Source organism: Talpa europaea (assembly GCF_964194135.1).
Source record: "Talpa europaea genome assembly, chromosome: 13".
Lineage (NCBI taxonomy): Eukaryota > Metazoa > Chordata > Mammalia > Eulipotyphla > Talpidae > Talpa > Talpa europaea.
The window spans coordinates 30794208-30817616 of record NC_140080.1 but is presented as its reverse complement, the minus strand read 5'-3'; the positions used below and the strand labels follow the sequence as shown (position 1 = coordinate 30817616).

Sequence of the window (23409 nt, the reverse complement as noted above, 5' to 3'; positions counted from 1 at the left end):
TATTAGCAAGCGCCTGAATAATGGGGGCCTAATTCCTTTGCTCGTGTTTTTACATAAAACAACGCGTTCTCCCAGGGAAAGAGAACATGCATATATATTGATGTTTTAGGCACTGAGAAGTAAAAGCTGGAATTACATATAATGACGCAACTTAATCTGAGCAGGAATAACCTGGCTCCAGTCACTGTTAGATGATCTCTAATTACAAATGGGGATTCACCGTGAAGATGCTTTAAACATTCCCTGGTGTTTCCTGTCACTGAAACCACCAGTGGCTGTGAGCTCGTTGCTCGTGGTCTGTTCTCTCTGGGGTTAAGGGCTACCAGCGCCTAAGTCTCCAGAAGAGAAGGTGGTGGTAGTTTCTTGTTGGTTGTTGAAGGCTGACTTATTTAGAGAAAAATAAATAAATGTTCTCCACTGCCCAAGAAGCTGGGAAAAATAACTCGATAAGAAGCAGAGGCTTAGAGAAGAGCAGGTGCTCAAATCCAGGACTCACAGATCCAGAAGCTTTGACTCTTTTTTTTTTTTTTAGGTTTTCACAGCTTTTAATCATTTTTTTGAGGTAATGTTGGTTTACATTGTCATTTGTGTTTTGAGAGTATGGGCGCCCCTTAAGTGTTATGCCCATGTGCCCCCACCACCCAAGGACCATGTCCACCACCCCAGGCCTTGTGCTGCTCCCCACCTTTTCCCTCCGCCCGGCCCCTCTGGATTCCGCAGTTCATAATCACTTTTCCGGGGTTAGTTTTCAAGTTTGATTGTCTGTTCCTTTGATTAGTTTCCCTATATTCCATGTGTAAGATACCATCATATTTGTCTTTCTCCTTCTGACTAACTTCGCTTAGCATACTGCCTTCCAGCTCCATCCATGCTGGTGCAAATGGCATGAGTTTGTCTTTTTTCATCGCTGTGGGGTAAGGTAAAGTGTCAGGCTCTTCTGCCCTCCCGCCATCAGGATAGATGACGGAACCCTGCAGTCCCGAATGCATGCCTGAGGGCGGGCACCTGCAGTAGGGTGTGGGCATGTGTAGAAGGGATTCACCTGGGCTGAGACTGAGCTTATAAGGTGGCATCACGGGGACGCCAGCAGAACCATGAGAGCAGCAGAGAACAAGGCTACCAGGCCCCCCTCTAGGCCCCCCGGCCCCTCTTGCCAGCCATGTACCTGGTAAATAACAATAAAAGCCTGCAAAAGCCACTGAGGGCTCCAGGACTCTCTAGGATTCACTCACTCCTTCACAGAATCATAGAGATGCCGCACTGTGCCCTTCCTGCCCCTACAATCGCTGAGTGGTATTTCCATTGTGCGCATATGCCATATCTTCTTGATCCAGTCCTCTGTTCTCGGGCAGTTGTTTCCATATCTTAGCAATTGTTATCAGTGCTGCAAAAAACACAGGACTGTAGGTTTCCCTTCACATTAGTGTTTTTGTGTTCTTAGATAGAAATCTCAGAGTGGAACTGCTGGGTCATATGGTAGCTACATTTTCAGTAATTTGAGGGGCCTCCAAACAGCTTTCCACAGTGGCTGGACCAGTCTGCATTCCCACCAGTAGTATACATGGGTTCCTTTTTCTCCACATCCTCGCCAGCACCTACTGTTTGTGGTTTTTTTGATAGAAGACATTCTCACATTCTCATTCTGGTTTTGATCTGCATTTCCCTGATGATAAGCAATGGTGAACACTTTTTCATGTGCCTGTTAGCCACCTGCATGTCTTCTTTGCAGAAACGTCTGCTTAGCTCTCCTGCCCATTTTTTGATGTGGTTGGTGGTTTTCGTTTTAGCAAGTTGTATGAGTTCAACTTAGATCCCGAACAGTGGATGTTTGGCGAGCAACTATTTTCTCCCATTCAGTTGGGTGTCTTTTGTTTTACAGACAGTTTCTTTCACTGTACAGAAGCAGTTTCGTTTGGTGTCATCCCCGTTGTTTATATTCTCTTGTCTTCCCTGCTGCTGCGCCACATCCACAAAGACACACCGCTGAGGCTCATGGCGTGGTGTGTTCTGCCTGTTTTCTTCTGTGTGCTGTGTGCTGTGAGGTCTTACATCCAGGTCTCTTGTCCATGAACTGCAGCGCGGACTGCCTGTTTGTTGCAGGGAGGGAGCGCATCTGTCTGGGAGAGGCACTCAGCGTGCTCCATGGGCTGCAGGCGCCTGGGGTTGTGGTTGTGAGTGGACTGGTGAATCTCAAGTGAGGGGACCTTGGTTTGAATGGCAGTTTTGCCTTTTACCAGTGCTACGGCTTTGGGGATGTCATCTGACCGGACAGACAACAGAGGGGTACCGCCTGTTGCTGGACGTCTCTTGGTGGGGGGCTTATGTGAAAATACCCAATACATGGATTGGAGTCCGAAACGTCTTCCATGCGCCGGGTCACCATGCCATCCGTGTGCGCAGGGTCGGCCCAAGTGTCTTCTGGTCCATTCTCTGTTCCCATGAGCCAGTCCTGTCCTCTCCTGCTTTCCGCAGATGTGAAAAGGAGGATCAGAAAAGCTGCTGGTCTGGTCTCCACAGGGTGACAGCTCAGCTCAGCTCAGCTCATGGCCTGTTTACTCACTCCTGTGGCACTGGGAGACTTTGAAGGCATTTGCCTTTCTCTTTTAAAGCAGGCTTGTAAAACTGTGAAGCAGAACTGGCCCTCACCTGCTTGAGGTCCCGGGTATTAAGCCCCGTTCCCAAGGGCACTCACTATATAGCTTTGCACATTCTCCTCTCCCTCCAGCCCCCGTGGAACACAGCGCCCCTCCTCAGCATCCTTGACACTGTTGGGGGGAGAAGTCTGCATGCACCCCACGGTTTAAGAGGCCTGCCAGTATCAATGCTGATGCCGATGCCAATGCAGAAGGAGGAGGCTGGACCAGGGCGGGCGGGCTGGGAAGGCGACCTGTTTGTGCCAGTGCAGCCTCTGCCCAGCGTCTGGTCTCGGCCCTGAAGAAGGCTCAGCTGCAGCGATTACAGGCGATGCTAATTGCAGACACTCTGGGCGCATTGATCCAGGGCTGTTCTGATTAAGTAATTATTCGCAGCAGCACTAGGAGGGCTGAAGGAGATTAGTTTGAAAGGACCAGCACCAGGTCTCCGTTTCCGAGAGGCCTCCCGGCCTGCTTTGGAGAGAACTCCGGTCTGGCCCAACTCTTTAATTACCTTCGGAGGCACTAAGGTTTAAATTAAATTCTGATTGTTTTCATATTAGCTCCTGCCAGAGCCCTGAGCTAAGCGCTGGTGAGCTGCGGGGGGAGAGGGAGGTCGGGCTATGTGACAGGTGGAATATTTTTCTCTTTTGGCTCTTCAGCCGGAAGATCTCACGAGTTCCAAAAGCAGTCCAGTAATTGGTTCCCCAGCAGGGGTCTGCGGAGAGCCTGCCGCGCTTGCGTGTCCCATGAGCCGTCTTCAGACCCCTCAGCGCGGTGCTCCGGTGCGACTTGGCGAAGGACTTGTACCACAGAGGCGCCCGCACGCCCTGTCCCTCATCCTGGCAGGTGTGAACACCGTTGCTTTGCGGGAGCAATTTCTGTCCGTTGCCCCTACTTCCGCGGTCCATACCCTCTCCTAAGTATCTTGTGTCCCTCTGACGGGGTCTTTGCCGGCCCTTTTCTGTCTGACCCCTGAGGAGGGCGTCGCGCGTGCCATCAGGCCCCCCAAAGTCTTTAAAAAGGTGACTGGCTTGGGCCAGCAGTCATCACCCCGGAGCATTTTCCAAGCAGCGGGACCTGGAGCTTGGAGCTCGCGTCTCCTCTGCTACTGGCCGCCCCACTCGCCGCTGGCTGCGGGAAGACAGAGGGTCCCCGGAGCTGGGTGATGGGGGCGTGGGGGGCAGCCCGGCCAGACTCCAGGCACGCATGCCATTAGGGAGCAGTCCTCATTCCCTCACCGCTTCCATTACCCAGGGAGGCTGTGCCCCCCACATAAATCCTCACACCATGAAACAGCCCCCCTTCCTCATCCCTCAGGACTGCAGGGCCCTGGAGTAGCCCGCGGCCCCACAGCCCGGGCAGCGGTGACCCTTTCCCCCAGCCCCGCTCACTCGGGAAGGCCTCCCGGCGCGCGTGAACACGGCCATCCGGGCCAGTCCAGCCCCGCCCGAGCGGCCTGCCTTGGGGTGAGAGGAGCGGGGGCCCGGGTAGAAACAGCGATGACATTTCCTTCCCCGAGCGTGCACCGTCCCTGCCGGCCGTGCGTGCTGCTGTGCCCTGCCCGGTGCGTCCTGTTCATCGTTGCCGACACAGGAGGAGTCCGCTGGGCGCCCGCTGACCGGCTGTCTCCGCAGAGCGCCCTGCTTTCCTGCGGCAGGAGCTTGCGCTTGGCACATCTTGGAGTCATGTGCACGGCCGGATCCTTCTCGCTAATGAAGCCCCAGTGGCTGCGTGTGTGACACGCACTGTGGGGGCAGAACAAGAGTGTGGCGGGCTGGACGGCGTCCTCCCGGGCCTGCCGGGCCACACCAAGGCAATAAAGGCAGGAGTCCAGCTGGGGCCTCCCTCCTCAGCCTTCCCGCGCTGGCCGCCCGGCCCATGTCCTTGCCAAGTCCCCTTTCGGTGGGAGGGCCTGATGTTTTGATCCTCTTCAACGCACGTATCTCATTGCCGTCCTCAGTGCTGGCTCCCCACAAGCCCGGTGTGTCCCAGGAAGCTGCTCTGCAGCCTGGGCCGGCCCACAAGGAGGGTCGTGGATCTAAATTCCGACCCTGCGCACGACAGCGACTTGACTCTGGGAGTTGTGACTGGCGTGACAGCTCTGTCAGTACAATGGTAATGAAGAGCTACCATGTAGCCACTCTCAGGAGGCCAGGCCAGGCCTTCCCCTCACGGAGCTCTTCCACTTGGCAGAAGGTAGGCCTGCGCACAGCCTGCCTCTCAGGAGCTCCTGCTCACCTGCCCAGCAGATGAGTGAAGGAGACATGCTCATCTTTAGGAGAGATGCTCATCTCCTCAGGCTTAGAAAAATAGCCCCAAAGTACTAACATTATGTAGACAGTTGAGAGGAGGGAAGGGGATCATCCATTTATCAAGCCCTGCGACGTGCCTGTGGCCATGCGTGGTGCTTGGCGGCCATCATTCCCTCTGATGCCACACCGGGATGCCATGAGCTCAGCTTCATTGTGTCATTCTGCAGACGGGCAAATTGAAGTTTACACAAGGTAGCGAGAGGGCAGTTAGACTCAAGTAGGGAGTGCGCGTCCAGAGCCTTCTCCATGCTGGGGCCCGGCTCTGTAAGATGCCAGACCAGGCGTGTTGCGTCCTCTGTGACCTGGGTGGGTGGATGGGCATTGATGAGAACCTGCAGCGTGAGGCGCGTCATCTGAGAGGCCTCCAGCTGAAGGGAAACCCAGTCAGGGCCTTAGGGAAGAGGAAGTAAGTGTAAGCCAGAGATGTGATAGAGACAGTGGCGTCAGCAGGGCGACAAGGTGTGTTCCAAGAACAGTGAGGAGGGAGGCAGTGAGGGCGAGCACGGAAGCTGAGGAGGAGATGAGAAACCCCCGGTGGCGCAGGCCTCAGCAGTCGGGTCCCACGGCTCACACGATGGAGTTTGGACTCGCCTGCAGCCCTCTGAGGGGGCTCCAGCAGGAAAGTGAGTTGATCAAATGTCCACTTCAGAAAGACCGCTGTGGCCACTGGACAGAGGACGCGTGGGGAGCCAGACAGGAGACCGGTGAGGAGCCTGCTGCAGAGGTCTCGGGTGGGAGGTGAGGGGTCTGCAGGGAGCGAGAAGCAGGGGCTTTCCTTTGGAATCCAGGACAGTCGCTAGGTGTTTGCTCTGAGGAGAGGCGGCCGGTGGCCTCATTTTCTGACTCCTGGCTGAGGCAGAGATTGGGGATCACCTTATCTCAGAGCAACACACGAGCCAAGTTGGAGCCGACTGAGGTCGTGTAAGAGAGACGTGAATCGGCCTGTTGAAACAAGGCAAATAGGGGTACGCTGGAGAGTAGAGTGCTGCGCAGAGATGACTGGGAGAGTGAGAGCAATTAAAATGAAGCTGAAGCCAGAGTGGAAGGCAGAAGGGGACAGAACGGAAAGTGGGGGACCACCCAGGACTGGCTGACAGCCACTCAGCAGTTAAGGGGGTGTCAGAGCAGACCCGTGCTGGTGTGTCTCCCTAGAGAGCTCAGTCTCTTCCTCCAACGTCTGCTTCGGGGGTGTGGATGCCCACCTTCCCTCGCCAGGAGGAGAGGCCATCAGATGCCACTTTCTAGCAATCTCTAGGACTGGCCCACCTCAGGCAACGTGCAGGAATGCAGGAGCACATGGTTTTCTCCCCACAGAAATCACCTTTTCCCAAGAAGGAATTGTGTGAGATGTACCCGCCGGGTCCCCCATTTCTGAAAGCCTTAATGCTCACGTCATACCTTTTTCTGGGGCAATGACAGGCACCTTGAAATACAAGCATTTCCTCCCGTGACCGGACTGTCTGTTGTGGCTAGAATACCAAATCTGAACAAATAGCTCCCTGCAGGCTGTCGCCTTTGATTATTTTTTTCCCTGGGATGTATCTAGCTCCAGGCAGACTGTGCCTGGTTTTCTCCTCCTGAGGCCATTTGGTGAGGACACCTTCAGGGAACGGGGCCCAGCAATTCAATGTCTCCCCTCTCCATCCTGGCCTTCTCAGCGCCCCCAGCCCCCATGCCAGTGGCATCCTGCGTGTGGACTTTGTTCCGAGTGACAGAGCTGCTCTTGCAAGAGTCCACCCGCCAGCCCTCCAGGGCCTGGGTACTTTCGGAGGCCTGTGGGAAATGCAGCATCTTGTGAGGATGTGAATTACCTGTGCATCTGTCAGGGTTTAGTTAAACATGACTGACTCATGTACCCTGCACGGTGAGGTGGGGATGCATTTCCTTTGCAAGTTGACTTGGCAATGTTCTCTGCTCGGAGAACCTTTTGAGTAAACTGCCGTGTGTAGCAATGGAGAACAAATAGATGCTATTAATTTTCCATTTTCAAACGTGAGATACTCCATAGGGCCTGCATCCCATTTCTCTCAGAAAAAAGGGCCACACCCTCTCCTGTTCAGAGCGGTGGAGCGTAGGGAAAGTGGCCACATCCCCCGGAGGCTCTGAGCCTGGCCAGAAAAACGTGAGCGTGGTCTGAAAGCTGGACCTTGGGCCTGAGCTTTCAGCAGCAGCGCCTCCCCCACATTTGTGGGCAGGCCTCAGTGTGAGAGGCAACTCCGGGCTGGTCCCGAGTGACAGACCCGCTCTTTGAAGACTCCACGGTCTGATTCCATCAGCCATCCAGAGCTGGGTGTTTGGGAGGCCTGTGGGAAATTTAGCATCTTGTAAGGACACACACACCTGCACATCTCTCTCAAACAGGCTTGTGAGCTTCTGTCTCGGCTCATCTTAAAAGATTGGGGGGAAGAGGGCAGACGCTACCTTGTACGTCAGGATAGCATGGTGAACCTCCAAAATGTTGGACATCCCCAAAAGACAGCGAGGTTTCATCCAGTGCTGCCCAGCCCCATAGTCTGCGTGGAGGGTGCATGCCGCGTCGTGCTGGGCCACCAGAAGTCGCAGCCACATGGGGCTCCACAACCCTTGGAATGGGGGTGCCCCTAGGAGCTCAGTTTTCATTTTCATTGAATGAAGTAGCTAACTATGGCAGCAGTATCAGACTGCACAAGGACCTGTCCTCACTGCTAAGTGACCAAAGCCAGTTTTTATTTCGGGTGTCTTTGTCTTTCTGGGTTTCTGAAGACTGTGATGTTTGCTCTATGCTGACCTGTGAATCTTCTGTTTAAAAAGAATAGTAGAATCAGAGCCTGCACGCACGGGGTACTCACCACGCTACCTACCAAGTCCTTTGCTGAGCTCTTTATATACTTTATCTCATGCAGAGGCACATGAGGACTGCCTGAGAGCTTACAGAGAAGGAAACTGAGGCATGGGGTGGTATTATTGACTATCTTGAGTCACCCCGCCAGTCAATGTTGGAGCTGGGGTTCACTCATTCTGGGCAACGTGACCGCTTAACTGTTGGACTCTGCTGCCTCTCACCAGTTTTCAGTGCTATTTTGGGGCTGGTGTTTGAAAAGTGAGGGGTGGCCTCATTATTGAAAGCAGGCCGTGTCCGGAGGTCACTGACCACATAGGTGTAAGCACTGACGCAAGGTCACCTGTGCCGTGCGGTGTGGATCTGCATGCTGGCTGGGGTGTGGGCCCCGCTTGTAAAGGGGAGCGCTGCGATTGCAGAGATCCAGCTGGGGGCTGGTCACCCCCCCCCCAAAATGGAGGGTGGGCAAGCCCTTTCCTGCCTGGCATCTGGAAAGTTTGGCTCTGTTCTCCCTAAACCGCAAGAGCCAGCTCAGACTAGGCGTCTCACTGGGCTTGCCTGAAAAGCAGACATGGGTTGTAAGGTGGAGGAGAAGATCCGGACGGCAGTAGTTGCTCTGAAGCAGATTCCCCCCACCCGCTGGGCAGCCGAGGGGGGCTGATGGCCTTACCTCGGTCAGTCTGCACAGACTAAAGCTGGATTGGAGTTGGGGGAGATTGTCTACTCATTCATCCCTGGCCTCAGGGTGTCAAATAGACTGCTTGGGATGTTGGCTTTGGCTGGGTGCCCCGCCATGGCAGGCGCCAGCCTTCATCTCCATCTCACAGGCCCGCTGCGGCGCTGAGGACGTGGCCTGTGCTGTCGCGGTGCTCCGTGCGGCTGTGCGCTCAGCGCTTGGCCCTTCTAATGGGGTTGGGCATCTCCGGTCTCTTAATTTGTCCCTCCAGATGCAAAGCTCACTGTGTTGCTGCTTGTCTGCCTCTTGGCAGCCCCTGTCTGGCAGTTTTGTCAGCGTTCTCAGGACCTGGAATTAGGGGGAAATCAGGGAGCTGGGGCAGGCCAGCCCCCTCTTCTGCCTGTCCTTTGTTTTCCCTCCTTTGGACTTTCCTTCAGAGTCTCTTCGCGCAGGTCTTCTGTTACAGGGCAACCCCGACAGAAAACGGGTTGCCTGACTGGGTCCTCACCCGCGTTTAAAAGGGACTTATTAATGCTCCACTGCAGGCACACACAAAAGGTTCATAAAAGGTTTATTTGCAAAAGAAAGGGAAAATGAAGAAATGAGTAACTCAGGGAGAAAAAGAGGGAGATAACCTCATGAATGCGTCTTTACCCGGTCCGCCGACCTGGAATCCCAATGGCATGCTGGGAGCTGGCCAAGAGCCAAGAACTGGGAGGCCAAGAGAGCAACCCAAGGCCCACGTGTTTGATTTTATACCCAACCTGGCTGCTTAACCCCACCCTCACGTCCCAGCCACCCTCCCTTTGGTGGTGATGGGATTTGTCATTTCCAGTGTCTGGAGGGCTTTGGTCTGGAGTGGGGGTGGAGTCCACAAAGCCTGTCCAGAGTTTGCTCAGGACATCCTCTCCCCCTAACAGTACGTCCACACACTGACACCCTCAGGTAGCCTGCGCCCACCTGGCTGTGAGCCCGTCTGGCTTCTGTTCTCCTTCTCCGCGTTCTCTGTCCCGGCTGCCCTGTTAGAACCTCAAAGACGAGCTGAAGAGTTGGAGGTGGTTTGGAACAGGAAGGTATCATCTGTCTGTAGGAGAAAGTCAAGTCAGTCTCTTGAAAAGGCGGCCTAACAAGCCAAATCCACAAATCCCAACCTTGGGCAACAGCAGCGTTGAGTGTGCTCTTCCTGGGGCCCTCTGGTGTCCTAAGCGCATTAGCTGTTTCTGGGGATTAATCTCTTGGCATGAGTTGAGTGGAAAACGTGGTTGTCTCTCTAGCAAACAGCAATAGCAAGTTTTATCCAGTTACCGCAGGGATCGTGAAGGTGTCTGGGGGCTGCCGGGCAACTGTGAGATGTCACAGCTGCGCCACCGGCACGGAGGCAGCTCTGATCAGTGCTGATGCCCCACAGTCCGGTCTGTTCCTGCGGGGCTGGCATCCTTGGGTGTTGTCAGGATAGGGCAGGAGTCCTAGTGTGGTTGGCGAAGGAAGTTGGCTCTGAGCTTGGCTTTGCCGATGGCAATGGAGTGCCAAGGGCAGACATGTAACAAGCAGGACGCCCAGGGCTCACTGTCCCTCCTGTGCTCCCCTGCAGCCTGCACGGACAAGGAGCTGAGGAACCTGGCTTCCCGCCTGAAAGACTGGTTTGGAGCCCTTCATGAGGATGCCAACAGGGTCATCAAGCCCACCAGCTCCGACGCAGCCCAAGGCAGTAAGTGCTCTTTACTGTGCTTTGGTGTGAATGACACATCTGCTCAGGTGTTAGACACTGTTGACTGAGCCACTGCATTGTGGGATGAAGAATGATGTACAATAGGTCCCCCAAATCAAACATACTAAAATATGGAGAAGGGGGCTATGCCTTAGAATCCAGAAATACAACATCTACTTTTAAGAGCCTGATTGCAGACTTACCATGTGCTTAGACATTCTGCAAAATACATGAAATATATATGGAAACAAAAAATGATAACAATAATCTAACAGTAATTATGTTACAGGATATTCTTGGTTTCTGCCCTTGTGGAAAAGAAACACGTAACACAGAAAAGCATGCGTCTAGACAGTCGCTACATGAACATATATTCATAGATCTGAATGCTTTATGACCTACCAGCACTGTGCTAGGCCTGTCCTAGGCCTGTCCCTCCTGCCTTGAGCACGACCGTGCTTAGTGATCACTAGAGCTCCCATTTGTGCTATTTCAGTGGCTCTTTATTGAGGAGTGTTTACCGGCCCCCAGTGTCCAGCTGTTAGAAGCAGTGCTCAGCAGACATCTTGGCTAGTCTGTCTCTGCACATTAGCCAGACTGTGTGTGGTTTCTGTGGGACGTTCTAGGTTCCAGGTAAGTGTCCCCTCCCGTCACTATCTTGGCAGAGACCACACTCAGAGCAGCCCTCCTTCCCTGTGACGCTCAGGTAGGCGTCTCCACACGGGCCATCGGCACAGAAGGGCTTGCCTGGCCACAGCTGCTCGTGTAAATTCCCCACGGCATTCCCTACGCAAGCACTTTTATTGCTTTGTCATAATATGAAAGCACAGCGCTGTTGTTTAAAGTGCACAGTATTCAGCCCACCGCTGATTGCCAGCAGGATTTTGAGTGTAACACTCTGGGATTGAGTAAAGCGGGTAAGAAGTCACTCGGGCAAGCTGCTGGGACCCAGAGTTTAACCAGCACCCCGCCTCCAGCCACAGTGCTGTGCTGCCCCACCTGCCTGGCTACTGTGTGCTGCTGGAGGCCACGGATGCCAGTAGAGAATGTTCATCTAGGGGATAATTATTTCATGATGTTGGAAAGAGGCTCTTGGTTTCCTAGAATCTCAATGTCATCCGAAGAGTGGCAGTTGGTGGCTCTGTAAGTGGGAAAGAGAAAGATGATTTCTTTCCTTCCTGCCAGAGGTTTCCTTGGGGGTTTGTGGGCAAGTAATTCACACATGGCCTAGAGAAACTTCTCTGGGCACCCTCCAGGAGCAGCCCTCCCCAGGGCTCTGCGCGGCCTTCGGTGCAGAGCAGACTGATGTCCCTGCAGCCTCCAGCCCTGGGGGACCCTCATGCAGACAGCTGGGGAGCCTGGGAAAGACCTGCCCCAGCCCCAGAGCAAATTAAGTCCCCGAGGAGGCTTTAGGCTTGATGTCCTGAGGTAATTGCTGTGAAGGGAATGGAGAATGACTCTTGGTTCGAATATGAGGCAACAGGCAAGAGACAGTCCCATCAGGTTGGGAGTTCTGAAGGGGAAGCCAGGAAGCCTTCGAGATTCACATGCTCAGGGCCAACTAAGGGCTGCTCTGCTTCGCCCTCTACTTCCAGATGTTACATGTAGGTGCCTTTTCTAGAACCTTCTGAAAGCAGGTGAGGTGGGCTTAACCTTTTGACTATTCCCTGACCAGCTTGCCATTTCTTGGTGGTCAGTCAGCATTAAAGTCCTCTTTCCTATATTACAATGTTAATATCCTATGAAATTGGCACTTTTCGCATAAAATATTCTATATGAAAGTGCCAGGGTAAATTATCCTCCTGTCCTGATGAGCCCCTGAGGTTCTCCTCATAGAGACTAGAGTCATGATGCTGTCAAAGGAGAGGCCACACTGTGCCCCATCATCCCTCTAGAATAAAGAGATGGTTTCTGTGATATGTTCCAAGATAGTGAAAGGAATCAACTTTTTTTAAAGATTAGTTGTGCATGCAAGAACTGGGGTGCAGGCCGAGAGGATTCACCAGAGACAGAGCGGGCAACAGAACAGGCAGACTGACTGAAATACACTGCTGAGGGGAGCAGCGGGCGAGACAGGAGGGGTCTGCTGCGCCGAAATCAACTTTTTTATATGGAAAGCTTTTTGTATGTCAAGTGGTAATTTTTGTTGGAAGAAAGTTTCTCTCACCAGAGAGTTTCAGTGAGCACTTACTATGTGCCCACACCGGCTGAGGCTACTAGCTGGAGCAAGATAGTGTCCGCCCTCAGGGGGCTTACTTAGCTCTCCTGGACTTTGACCAGGAGGTACAGTGCGGTGTCCCTGGAGAGCTCAGAGGAGGGGTTGCTGCCCCTAGTCTACTGGCTTCTGAACAGAGAAGATCCTTTTGTAAAGACACTTTTAAAAGGGTATCCTTAGGGGCACGTACCCCCACCCTTCTGGGTGGTTCTCTGGCTGGGCGAGTGACCCGCAGAGCCTCTTAAGTGTTGGTAGGAAGAGAGGTTTAAATTTGTAACACGGTCACCAGAAATCCACATGCATCGGGAGGATTCCACCTTCAGTTGGGGAGAACAGGGTTTCTATCTTAAATTAAGTCACAGGGAAAGGGTCTGGGCATCAAGGAGTGAGGAGAGGGACTTCACGTGGTACATGCTTACTCTGCAAACAGGTGTCCTATAGAGGACATTTCTACCCCTGGATAGCTGCCGCAATCTCCAGTGTTCTGGGAAGTTAACGGGAGGGGCATGTGGTTTTCCTGCCCCTCCAGGGCCACCACTGACCTCAGCTCAGAATAACGTGCGCACAGAGTAGGGTGTCCTGAGGAGGCCAGTCCTGAGCCCCTGAGAACCTCCGCTCCTGGTACCCTGCTGTGTAAGCAGGGGCTCCCAGTGATGCCATGGAAGGGCCGTGGCCGGGCTCTGAGCAGTGTCTCCCTCAAAGTTCAGGGAGCGCTTGGCTCCTGGATCCCAGGGGCTGTGCCGGGGGCGGGGGGGAGGGGGGAATACAGGACTACACCTGAGGGGAGAAATGAGGTATTGTCCCAAAATGAATGGTGATGTAAGAAAATAACAACAACAACAACAAAAAAAATAGGAAAGATGCTATTGAGACAGAAAGGAAAGTCATGTAGTAGTTAAAAGGCAAAGCGCATTTGTTATGAAAGAATTGCAATGGGGGGAACAGAAATGTACCCCAGGGAGGGACAATGTTGGAGTTTCCTTGGGGGGAAGACAGCAAGCAGGTGAAGAGTTGGTGTGTACAGGCTCCCAGGATGACTTGGCTGGGTGCTGCCCTCCAGCTGAAAAGCCATCACAGACAGTCCTCTCACGGCTGTTTGCACAGCGTGCGCATTCGCATCTCGGGTATAGTCCCCATACAGTTCCCACCCCCTTTGTTTTGATCCTACTCCCTGCCCGCCCCCCGTAGTGTGTCTCAGGTTTATAGTTGCTTGTTGATTTGGATTTTTTACTTTATTATAATTAGGCTTTTTCCTGGTCCCTTATGAAAAATGATGTAAAAAATGTTTAAAATAAAAATAAATTGGTATCAAAAACACTAAAACAAACAAACAAACAAAAACACCCAATTGTTTGTGGCCCATTCCAAAGGTCTTTGGCCCAATTCACAGTAGACAGGTACTGCAACGCGTCTGTAACGGCTCTCTGGCGACATCTGAAAATGCTTTCACAGACGTCGGCTTTCCACAGTGGAAGCCCCAAGAATCGGGAGAGACCCCTCAGGCCCCGGGGCGGGGGCCGCCGCTGGGAGAGGCGGGGTTGAGCATACAGACTTGGGGTAGGCAACCGCTGACCTTGAGCGGGTGTCTGAGCCTCGGGCTCACTTGTTCTGGGAAGCGCAGAGGCGAGCAGAGGCTGCAAGTCCTGAGCGGTCTCCTGTAGCTCAGGAAGGGCCTTTTGTCATCGCTGTGCTGGGGAAATGAAAGCAGCCCCAGAAGCCTGGCTTTTGGAGTAACTTGAAATTGTGTGCTGTGCCTTCTGAAAGAAAGGCGGGCTTTGGCTGTGGAGCACAGCTTCTGGGGGGGGGGAGGTGGTGGTGGTGTGTACCGCCGACGCGATGCCCCGGCCCTAAGCAACGTGTTGGTACTGGCGCGCCTGTGCCTATTCGGGAAACAAATAATTCTTTAAGAAAACTACCCTTCCTCCCCCTGGGAAATAAGAGAGAAATTATTGTCGGAGTCAATTTGGATTCCATATCATGGATCTCTTGAGGGGATTGCAAGAGAGCATGGGGGGACGGAGGCAGATATCGGGCCTGTTTTCCCATGAATGCTCGGGCTGCTCGGGTGTAACAGTCCTGGGGGATTGAGAAGCAGCTATTCTGGATCGTGCTCTGCAGTTTCATTTCACTGCCATCGCTCTCAAGGTGGGGTGGTTTCTTCTGTCTGTCCTGCAAATGAGCCTTCCCCCACCCCCCAAGCTCAGCACGCACTTCCCGGTCCGATGGGTCCCTCCTCTTCCTCGCTGTGTCTTAGTCTTCCTTTGGGCATCCCCGGTCTAGGAGACGCCATCCCATACTCAGATGAGCATGGGGGATTTGTTCCCTTGAGAACACGTTTTCCTCGAATGCCGACTTCTGGTTTCGTGCATTTTAAATTGTTTCATTTGCAGCCCAACAGCAGAACGTTCTAGTGGCGTGTGCCGAGACGCCCCTTGGAAGGCCACGGGTTCGGGGAGGAGGCAGGGCCGGCGCGCCCAGGTGGGGGTCGCTGAGATGGGGTTTCTCTCCCCAGGATTCGACACCAGCATCCTGCCCATCTGCAAGGACTCCCTGGGCTGGATGTTCAACAAGCTGGACATGAACTACGACCTCCTGCTGGACCACTCGGAGATCAACGCCATCTACCTGGACAAGTACGAGCCGTGCATCAAGGCGCTCTTCAACTCCTGCGACTCCTTCAAGGACGGCAAGCTCTCCAACAACGAGTGGTGCTACTGCTTCCAGAAGCCCGGAGGTGAGGCGGGCGGGCGGGGTTGGCACTGGGTGGCCGTGCCCCCTGGGGAGGAGCACGCGCCCCCTAGCGGGGAGCCGGGGAGTTTTGTCTCACGTCTCCTTTTGGGACAGACTCTCACCCGTACTGTGCCTCAGCTGGTTCACCATCAAATGGGTGCATAGACCTTCGCCCCGTGAGACTCCTAATGGGAGAAGAGTCCCGTGAATGCCCAGTGTTCCCTTTAGAGAGTCAGTCACTTCTCTCAGGTGAGAACGGCTTTCCTGAGTGAGCGAGCCCGCGACACTGGTGCTGACTAACTGCAGCTCTGGGTAAAGCTTGAAGGACACGCCGCAATGAACAGGGGTTGCTCATATCACCCAAAGTCACCCTGGGACTGGGTCTTCCCAGGGGCTTGAGAGCAGAGCGTGAGGGCCCCAGAGAGCTGAGTGGGCTGCCAGCGTGAGCGCTCACAGGCCTGTTGGACCGCGCCTGCCAGCAGCATTTCCCTTGCTCCGACACAGGCCGCGGCCATTGCAGTGTAAACACACGCGCGCCTCCCTCCCGGGCTGCGGTGTTGCCAGACTCTGGGCCCTGCAGGGGGGAAGACGCTGTGTCCTTGCAGATGGCGCCTCACCCCTCCTAGGACGCCTCAGGCTGAGACTCTTGCATGTAAGACACTGGGTGTGTCCTCCTCTTTGAAGTGCTGTATTTGGGTTGTATGCGCCCTAGCGCACCGACCCGACCCCCGCAGCCGCTCACACCTTTCTCCCTCCAGTGTGAGGTGCTTCCCCCTTGTGCATGACACTTCTACCCTCAGGCCGTAATGGAACCCAGAACGAACTGATTTCAGAATGGGGGTGAGGGGGTGTAAAGTGGCAAAGCAGAGCTGTGATCCTAGCACAGGGCACTTGATTTCATCTTTTTCAATTCATTCTTACCTCCATTTGGGCGTTTACGGTTGACAGCAGTGTCCGGATAGAAGGTGCAGTGCAGGTAGGTCCTGTTGCTGTGATAGCTGCAAAGGGAAGGACTGAGCCTGCACTCAGCACAGTGCCCAGACTGCTCAAGATGGTCCCGGGTTATGTGGGCTCCTTCGTCTTCAGGACAGTGGGACAGAGAGCAGGAAGTGTCCCTTGTCAGCAGTGAAAGGGTTTTCCCTCCCAATCATAGTTTTGCAGGTGCGTACAGTGCCATAGGTGGGGGGTCTGTGCCAGCTGCAGCACCCCCACCTGGGGCCCGTGTACATGCTGCACCTGAGCAGAATGTGGGGGTGACCTGGCAGCTTATGCTGCACGTGGAACAGAGCTGGCCTGGGGTGCATGGAGTAGTGAGTAGCGGAAGCCTGGGCGAGGGGGCATGTTTGGGTGTAAGAGATGTCAGCGGGGACAGCGCCAGTGGCAGTGAGGCTGGAAGAAAGGGTGGAGTCTGGATGACAAGGGTAAATGCCTCCTCCCCTTCATTCCTCCACCCGTTCCCCACCGCTTCTCCCTCTAGCCTCCCTCCCACGAAGGGAAGACTCTGAAGCTCGTAGCTTCTCCCTCTACCATGCATTTCTTTGCCATCACCTCCTCAGCCCCTCCCTTTGTACTTGTTTCCCTGCACACGACCGGCCCCTTCCTCAGTCCCACCCCCTCTTTCCAAGGCCATTTGTCCCCAAAATTACCATGGCAAACAAATACTTTCCTCAAATTTATACAGAATGATAGACATTATGAAAAGAACCAAAGAACCTTTTTGTGGCATTTCACTCGTCTGAATATTTTTTATTAACCTGAATTCTATAAAAGGAACATGTCACGTTCAACGCCCAGACAGTGGTCTGGCCCGCAGAGCAATGGGAACACCGTGTTCTTTTCTTGGACCTAAATGCATGAAAGATAGGACAGGGGTCTCTGAATCTGTGATGACTTGAGACCCTCTAAAATTATTAGACACCAACCCCTGAAAAAGGCTCCTTCCAACACCTTGTTACTGAGCCCCCCGTGTTTCTCATGTTGTGTATCCTCCCACCCCGTCCACAGTGGTAAGTAAGTCCCTGGATGAGCAGCAGTGATGAGGGGTTGTCTGCAAGGTCTGATTCAAGAGAAGCCTCATTCTACTCTTAAGGACGATGGTGGCCTTGAACTTTCTGGTCTTTCTCTTCCCCCATAGTCTCACTTAGAATCTTCGAGAACCACCAACTCACCCCATGTGTGCAGAAGTATCAGGATAACCGGTAGAGATGGTCTCACTGGGGCTTACTGGAATCAAATGAAGTCCCTGTTGCAAAAAAAAAAAACAATTGGTGAACACAACTAGCAGACCACCTTTTGAAATCAGCTTAATGTCTACCCTACATCACTGAAACCTAAACTTCTATTAAGTAACTTTAGTTTTGAAGAAATGACCCCCCCCCAATCCCCCAAAAAGTTTTCTGCCTTCAAGTCACAAACTAGTAGCTGTCCCACCTCTATGGTCAATGTTGGTTTGTTGCTCACGTGTAATATATAATCTTCATATTTATGATCAGGAGAAACAGTTTATTCATTTCTAAACAGAAAACAACAATTGACATGTGCCCTAACAGCTTTAGGAACCTCCCTATTTTGGCAGATCCCATTGGCATATTTCATTCTCCCAACACATGCAACCAAAGGTAAAGTCAACATCATGGGGTGCAAGCCGAGAAGGCAGTAACGGCTGAGGGGCAGGCTCGGGTGCTGCTTAGCTAGATCCTGACTAAATTGCAAGGTAAGGCGGTTCTGCCTCTCGGCACTGAGACTCCATGAACAGCCCAAACCTTTTTCAGGCAGGGAAGGGCGGGTCACTAAGCCGCCGGCTGGCACCAGGTCACTAAGGGCTGAGGGGCCGGTCACTACCCCAGCAAAGAGAAGTTCATTAACATTTGCTGCTTCCTCCGAAGGCTCTAGGTATTATCTAGCCTAAAACAGACATCTGAAAATTGGTTTATTTCATCAATACTCTTACAGCTCAGGTTCAGGATGCAGCGGCCCAGCAGAGAAAAACACCCCTAACCCGTTCGCTGGGCTAAGTGCCCTCCTCACGCGAGGCCCCAGCACCTGGCTGCAGGCACACCACCCTGTGTGGCTACTCACTCCACTTGTGCTTCGTGCGGTGTTGGCCCAGCCAAGGCCGGGCGGCCCCGCACGGAGCACATCTGTGGCGCGGCTCCCCAACAGCACACACGGGACTGCGCCCGGAGCAGCACCTCCTGGTGTTTGCTTACACTGGAGACGCTCATAGCCTGACTGTGTCTTGTCGTGCAGGAACAGCACGCGGCGCGCTTCTGCTCCCACGTGTGGCATTGTCTACCCTTCACGTCCAGAGTGAGGCCAGTCATGAGACATTATACCTGTGCCATCTGGAAACTGACGTTCATGAATTATTTTTTAGGTCTCCCTTGCCAGAACGAGATGAACCGGATTCAGAAGCTGAGCAAGGGGAAAAGTCTGTTGGGTAAGTACAGTTGCTGCTCGTTGACACGGTTAATGAAACGGTTCACGTCTCCTGCAGCACCCGGCACGGTGCCCGTTACTCAGTTAGGGACCAGTGTTTCATCACAGAAACGCCTTGGCACCCCCCCAACAAAGCTCTTCCTCAGAGGGGCCAGTAGGCCACCGTCAAGCTCCATCAGCTAAAGGTGAGACCAAAGGCAAGTCGGGGAGTGGGGCTAAGTCCCCCAGGCTGGACCCGGGACCCACTCATGGCAACTCTGTCCCGACCCTGGGCCTTTTCAAGGAAAAGCATTAGAAAGAGCTCTCAGGTGCACGAACTCTCACCTGCAGACTTGCCATACGCCCCAGATCGCGCTTTCCATTCAACAGAGAAAATGAACTAGATCTCCTGCTAGACTTAGCAGAAAGTAGGCGGTTAGACACGGAACACTTCTTTAAGCTCTGTCCGCACCTCACGGCTAAGGACGAGGGCCACTTCCCCGATGTGTGAGTTTGCCCGGGTCAAGGTGACCCGCCCTGCCCGCCTTCCTGCGCTCAGCCAGGCTCTGACCACACCGCGCTGCTTTGCCAAGGGGGTCTGCCTCGCTTTCCTTGCCTTCTAAAAAGAAAACTGACAGCTGCAACGTAATTCAGAATTATTCTGGATGCACACTCAGAAGCAGGTGCATCCCCTAAGCAGTCTGGCATTGCAGAAGTTTCTCTATTTACGTGCAAGAATGGGACTCTTTTTTTGCAGACTCTCAATGTAGGTGCTTTTGATTTATGGTCATTTTTGGATCCCTTTAAAGTGCATATTATTCCCTCTTCCTTTGGAAATCTGATTTCATTGGCTCCCCTCAGACTTTCCACCGTTAACACCCTGTTTATCTCAGTTCGGCACAGTTAGGGTTCTGAGCTGTCAGAAGAGCTTCTTTTGGCGCAGACTCTCCTGCTGCCCGACCCAGTTTCTGCACAGGGGGTGAAGCGCCTCAGCACCCAGGTGGGTTGAGGACATGGCTAATGCTAGCTGGAAAAAAATGACTATCATTGAACAGGGTTATCTTCTTCATTAATGAAGCTTTGCTCAGGTGTGGTGTCTCCTTTTCCACTTGGCCCAGCTTATGTCTACCTGACTCCCACCATGAATCCTGGCTAGTTTTACAGCTTATTTCCATCTTTTCTCTCCACATAGAGATGACTCTGGCAGAACCATAAAAATACCATGTATTTGCTTACAAATTATTTTTCTCATATGAAATCTCGTAATATAATAAATGTGTATTCTGGAGCACTGAGATTCAACAAATTATAATCAGTCCTAATTACTGCCTACTTAGAACAAGTGGTTATCTTTTGACATTATAGACTTAGAGAAGCACCTGCTGCTTACCATCTGGGGGTTCAGTCAGCCCAATATGCCTTTTGGGGATCCTGTTATATACCATTGTCCGCTGGCAGCTCAAGGAAAAACAGTATTTTTCCCCAGCTCTCGACTTTTCCTTCTTTATAGGGTTTGTGTGAGGATCTAAGTGTTGCTGCTCTGGGGTTACTGAAATCACTCACTTTTCCTTCCTCCTGCACCTTGCAGGCAAGGGGTGCGCTCCTTTGAGCCACTCAGCAGTGTGGGCACTACCTCGAACAGTTGCATCACTGCTACCCTTCTACTTGGAATACAGCCCATGGAGTAAAAAGTACATTTAAAAATATACTAAAATATGAGAAATAAAATTACGGTATAGAAGACCCCAGTGGTAGAGGATAAACAAGATAGAAAACCCCTTGTTTTCAAGGGATTCATGTGGACACTATTGCTACCCAGCTCACACACCCCAGAGGAGGATGCACATGCACACACGCTCCAATCAAAAGTTTGCGACGTCAACATGACCTGCCGTGGGATGGAAACACACTGCCGTCGCCCTTCTGGGCTAGGCAAAATAGTACGCTTTGCAGGGAACAACTTTGAACCTGCAATTTCAAATATTCTCAAAACACAGATTGGGTAGGTTCACTAACAACAGAAGCTACAGAAAAATGAACAACCTGCAGAAATACTGCTAGACAAGACAGCACATGATATCAAAAGGAATTTTCTTGAGATGCCATTTTGGGAACCACACAGTGCATGCTACTAAATATGTCTTTTTTTTTTTTTGGTGGGACCTTCGCTGGCGGCAGGGGAACGAACTGGTGCTGTAGAGGCTGCGGGCAGCCCCGTAGCCCAGCGCTCAACCACTGCGCCACCAGGGGAGGCCCTGATGTCACATTTTTAAATTGTTGGGGTCAGTGAAAAAAAGATGGTTAAATAACCAGTTCACACAGAAAGAAAACCAATGAGCTCTCCTAGGGAAAGCTCGCTCTGTGGAAAATTTACATGTAACAAGTATATTGGAAATAGACATACTTTTTCAACTTATAGATGGAAAACAAAATCATTTCAACAGGAGGTGGGCAATGGAAAGGAAAGTGATGGAAAACCACTATCTGTTGTCACAATAAATGTGAATGGATCAAACTCATTTATTATGAGAAAGACTGTCAATTGTTATTTTTAAAGACAAAGTTGCACATAAGAATTCAAAGATAGTAACAACTAACAGAAGCAAGTATTTTGCTTGAAGCCCAAAGTCATGAATTTCATACCCCCTTAACTTTCGAGCAAAACATTGTGAGGAGGCATGGTCATTTACTATAATCATAATCAGACACTTCAAGACCACTTCTCAAACCCTACAATTCAAGTGGGCAGAAATATTTAATATGATTAACATTCACAAAATTTTCAGATTATGCCACAGAATAAAACTGAGCGCGCAAGACTACACCGATACATCCAAGGGCTTCATAACTAGCCACAGATGACATGGAGTACAAACTGCAAAATATGTGCCACCGAGTCAAAATAGACGGGTGGGAGGGAAAAACCTTTAAAAACAACACGCTCTGCTGCACTAACAATATAGCAGGAAACCGACAAACCTTTGGCAACAGAAAAGACTGAACATTAAAAGTGGGGTAAGCCTCCGATGCATGTAGTTCTCAAACTTCAGGGTGCAGCAACACCCCCTGCACTTTAATAACACCACAATCTGCTGGGCCACTCTGTTCAAGTTTTCCAGTCAGAACATCTGAAAATTTATTTTTCTTAGGTGTTTGCAGGTGAAGCTAGACACTAACTGATACCAGCATATAATTGTACAGCAACTAATTCATGAAATGATTCAGGTATTTTCCTTTTCCTGTGCTAGAGCCATTGTGTATAAAAAGGAGAATGGAGAAGGAGAATGACAGATGCACCCATGAAAATAAGCTTGGAGCCCTCATTGGGGAAATGAGAGAAGCATTTTGACTTGATAAATTATAATAATGAATTAATTTCATGTTTTTTTCTACTCAGGTAGTCTGCTCTTTTTGCCCTCGGTGTGCTAACTCACAGTCCCGGCTCCGAGGGGTCTGGCAGTCACACGCTGCTGTCTAGAGGGCGTCCCCACGGGGGTCCGAGCACCCTCTGAAAGGCAGATGTTGATGCAAAGGGATCAGTCCAAACAAACTGGTAGTCTCTCCCAGCTTCAAAAAGAAAAAAGGGCACTCAGACGGAATGAAAAGGGGTGGCCAACACAAAATAACAAAAACACCACCTCCCAGGTCCGCAGCAGCTCCCACAGCAGAATGTCCCCCCGCGGGGAAGATGTGGATCCTAAGAGTGGTCAGCACAGGCAGCGCTTCCCCTTTATTTTCCGATCTGTGTGTCTGTGTGCGACGGCTGACTTCACTCGCCACCTCCATGCAACTCACTGCCACGCAGCTCCCAGCAGCGCAGGTGCCCTCGGCCTACTGCAGGCAGAGAGGCGGGAGGAAAAGCTGGGCGCAGCCGGGGTCCCCGCACTCAACCGCGCCCCAGTCCAGGCGGCCAGAGGGCGAGCGCCCCGTGAGGCCTGGAGCCCTGAGGCCGGGAGCCTGGCCTCTGGCCGCGCCCCTGACTCGGTGCCCTCCGCCCCGCAGGAGCCTTCATCCCGCGCTGCAACGAGGAGGGCTACTACAGAGCCACGCAGTGCCACGGCGGCACGGGCCAGTGCTGGTGCGTGGACAAGTACGGCAACGAGCTGGCCGGCTCCCGCAAGCAGGGCGCCGTGAGCTGCGGTAAGGCTGCTGCATCCACCCCAGGCCCCCGCCCTGGCTCCCCGGGTTAGGCCCCGAGAGCGCCGTCCGCAGCGCCATGCGGGAGCCACGGGGGAGACGCGCACCCGCGAGGCCGCCAGCGCTGATGCGCAGCTGGAGCCCCCGGGGCAGGCGGGCCCGGGACTGGGCCAGGGTGCTAGCCGGGCAGGAGCGGCTGCGGCCCCCGCGCACCTGCTTTCCCCTGCGGCAGCAGGGCTCCCCACGGGCGCCGCGGGAGGCACCCCCGGAGCTAACCCGGCTCTCCCGTTGCAGAGGAGGAGCAGGAGACCTCAGGGGACTTCGGCAGCGGCGGCGCCGTGGTCCTGCTGGACGACCTGGAGGACGCGCGGGAGCCGGGCACGCGGGGGAAGCCGCGGGTGCGCGCCCGGGCCGTGCGGGAGGACGACGAGGACGGCGACGACGACAAGGAGGACGAGGCCGGGTACACCTGGTAGCGCCGCGGGGCGCGGCCGCCCCTGTCCCGCTCCCGGCACGGCCTCCCCCCCACGCCGCGCGCCTGCTGGGCTCCCGGGCCCGGGGCGGCCGCACACGCTGGCGCGGGGAGCGCGGCTCTGTCCAGACGGGGACCTTCCCGCCCGCGGGACGCGCCGCGAGCATGCGATGTGTGCGGGGGGGCCCTGGCCGTGCGGGGAGCCCCCGCCCCCCGCCCCTCCACCCCCGCGGCGGCGGCGCAGCATGTCCCGCCCGCGGTGTCTCAGTGCTTCTGTGTCCTGTAGCT

At 53.4% G+C, this 23409-nt stretch overlaps 1 protein-coding gene across 1 annotated transcript in view; it reads left to right on the top strand.

Moving 5' to 3' along the window:
• Positions 1–23125, top strand: part of SPOCK1 (SPARC (osteonectin), cwcv and kazal like domains proteoglycan 1) — a gene marked incomplete at both ends in the record, with an annotated part of 495764 nt that extends 472639 nt beyond the window's left edge. Inside the window, 5 exons of the mRNA XM_084252839.1 lie at positions 10034–10150; positions 14878–15099; positions 18472–18534; positions 22515–22652; positions 22944–23125. Coding sequence (XP_084108965.1) covers positions 10034–10150; positions 14878–15099; positions 18472–18534; positions 22515–22652; positions 22944–23125 — 722 coding nt within the window. The remainder of the gene's footprint in view (positions 1–10033; positions 10151–14877; positions 15100–18471; positions 18535–22514; positions 22653–22943) is intronic.
• Between the last annotated feature and the right edge of the window lie 284 nt (positions 23126–23409).